The sequence below is a fragment of the Phanerochaete carnosa genome (assembly GCF_000300595.1).
Source record: "Phanerochaete carnosa HHB-10118-sp unplaced genomic scaffold PHACAscaffold_725, whole genome shotgun sequence".
NCBI classification, from domain to species: domain Eukaryota; kingdom Fungi; phylum Basidiomycota; class Agaricomycetes; order Polyporales; family Phanerochaetaceae; genus Phanerochaete; species Phanerochaete carnosa.
Window position 1 is genome coordinate 1 of NW_006768352.1, and position 2,619 is coordinate 2,619.

Here is a 2,619-nt window from a genome sequence, read left to right on the forward strand (position 1 = left end):
ACTGGCGGCCACAGGAGTGGTACCCGGGAGCAGGGCGGGGCGGGCGGGGTAAATGGACGAAGGGAAAACAGGGCACGTCTTGGTAATGCGCAGATGGAACTCGAGGCGCTGGCTTTCATTGTGCGTTGCAAATTATGTGTTGGATCTTCTCTTCCTAATATTCTGCCGTCGCTCGGCAGCCGCTCGCAGGTAAACAGTTATATCGCGAATTTCCATACACATCCCGATGGATGCTCAGCGTGTGCGCACGCCCTCTGGGTCAACTATCCAGCTACTGCTCCCCTGCCAACTCATCTGCGGGCTTAGGCTGCCGTACGCAACGAGGTCGCGATAACGCTTGCATACTGAGATCGGAGCAGTGAGACCGCGGGAAGAGACCGAGTAAAGAGTAGCTGCCACGCTATTTCTTCTGTTAACATTTGTTCTTCGATATGCGTTAGAACTCCGCCCTTGACGCGCAGACACGCTCTCACACTGAGCACTGGCCAGCCCGGCGAACGCGTCGGGTCCCTGCTCTGTGGAAGTATGAATAATATTGTTATGAGCCCCAGCGGAGCTTGAGTATGCGTACAAATAAAAGCAAGGAATGAGACGGTGAAGCGTTGCAATAAATAATATGGACAAATACAAATGGCGCACACCGTGGCCGAAACTGGAAGATAGTAAGCGACAATCGAGCTCAGGAATCATAAGCAACGTCCAAATGAATGCAACCAGAGGAGAGACAAAATTCATGAAACAAACAAAACTAAAATGTCTGCGCAGTCGCAACAGCCCGTCGACGACGCGTTCTACCCGCATTCGACGCCCATGCCGGTCTTATGCCCTCTCCCCTATATGCTCTCTTCGTCGCCGACGTCGCCCGTTTCCTCGCCCTGTTCGCCTACCGGCCCATCTCCCTCCGCCGCTTCCCACGTCTGCTCGACTGCCGTGTCTTGAGCGCCATCTGCAGTGGGCGGCGCGGTCCCTGAGGCTGCTTCCGTGGATGCTCCGCTCGGACGGTACGTTACGAGCTCTCGTAAGTAATGCTCCCTGGTCTCCGTTGTGTCCTCTTCAGAGCGAGCGTGGACCGGGCGCAGCAACCACTCGGCTTGTTCGGCGATGTCGAGAGTGATCGTGGTGCCGTCGATGGTGTGCTTCGTCGGTACTGACAAGATGTCTTCTCTCGTAACAGGATTCTCAGGACGGGAATTTCTCTCGAATTGCAGTTTGCCTGATTCGAGAGCCCAGGTCAGCTGCGAGCGGCGCAGCACAGAGCACAAGACCTTCTTCGCGCCCTCGGAGTATTCATTCTTCGGCCCATTATGCTTGATACAAAGGCGGCGCATGTGCGGGGAATCAACGACGGCTCGCAAGCCGTCCCAAGGAAGGGTGTCCGCAACTCCGGCATCGCCAAGTCGGAGATCGAGATCGATGCTCTCGATATGCGCGAGTGGAGGCCCCGCATCCTGGCCCACACTTGATCGGCAAAACCTAACTACAGCGATGATGCCGGGGAGCGCAATTGGACCTAAACCGAATGAAAGGCAATTGATCCGCACCGCGTCTGGTGAGGGTCCGCCAGTGAGCTTTGCACTATTTGCATAAATTAGAATATCTACCAGGCATATCGCCATCCAGAGACACGTCTACCCATCCGGGTACCCTCGGTGCCAACGCAAGCAGTCCCTGGAGGGATGTGTCCCATGTGCGGTCGTCAAGGCCCATGCGGCGCGCAGGGTCCATGATGTCTGCAGCAAGTGCCGCTTGAATGGGAGCCACCATATCTTTACAATAACGTATCTTACATTGGAAGTTGTGGCGAGTCGGTGGAGAACGTCGGCGGAGTCTGCGTGGGCGGGCGGGCGGCAACGGGTCAAGGAAGGTCAGTCGCTCGCAATAGCAGTATTCGAGCGTGGGGAAATTGTGGACGAGCCGTACGAGCTCGGTCTTGCTCGTGAATACAACATTGCGAAGAGTGAGAGTGGAAAGTCGGACATAGGATGGAGTGACGGTGGGTATCGACTCGAATGGGGCCCAGCGGCCGGCTGTTGATGCAGCATCGCGTGCGTGGTTCTTGACGACACAGTCGAATGTTGTATTCTGGAGTCGGGTTGAAAGTCCATGGACATGGTGAAGCCAGGGCTTAGCTCCCGTAGCTTCTTGGCGGATATATATCCACCTGATGGACCCGGACAGACATGAAGCTGCGAATCCGGGACTGCTGACGATATTCTTGAGGAACCGTACGTCTTCGGCGCTGCGCAACTCGAGTTCTTGGAAGAGGGTAGGTCTGATGTCTTCGGACCAGTGCTTGCATACGGCGCCAGGCCCAGCGAGCCCGCGCTTCAACTCGCGACGTTCGTCTAAGTCAAGCCAGAGATAATATGGCGGAACACACTGGAGAATGTATGATAGTACTTCAGGTGGTAGATCAGCTCCAGTGGCGCGCGACATCTTCCAAGACGCGAGGCAGACGTATACAAGTCTGGAGGATGTGAGGATGTGAGGGCGAATGAGATGTACAAGGCTGGACGGCGGACGACGCACCTGCGGGGCTATATAACGGCAGCGCACCGCCACTTGCCTCGTGGATACAAGGTTTACAAGGACACGCCCTTGCGGCGCGACGCTTCCACG

General features: G+C 56.1%; 1 protein-coding gene across 1 annotated transcript; it reads left to right on the forward strand.

The window, feature by feature from the left end:
- Position 1: 1 nt before the first annotated feature.
- PHACADRAFT_266424 (uncharacterized protein) lies at positions 2-1,779 on the forward strand. Its single transcript, XM_007403073.1, has 3 exons — positions 2-120; positions 190-1,549; positions 1,605-1,779. The coding sequence occupies exon 2, from the start codon at positions 754-756 to the stop codon at positions 937-939; it is 186 nt and encodes a 61-aa protein (XP_007403135.1). The 5' UTR covers positions 2-120; positions 190-753; the 3' UTR covers positions 940-1,549; positions 1,605-1,779.
- The last annotated feature ends 840 nt before the right edge of the window (positions 1,780-2,619 follow it).

What these genes read in the sequence shown, in the direction of transcription:
- PHACADRAFT_266424 (XM_007403073.1), top strand. Translation starts at nt 754, where the DNA reads ATGTCTGCGCAGTCGCAACAGCCCGTCGACGACGCGTTCTACCCGCAT.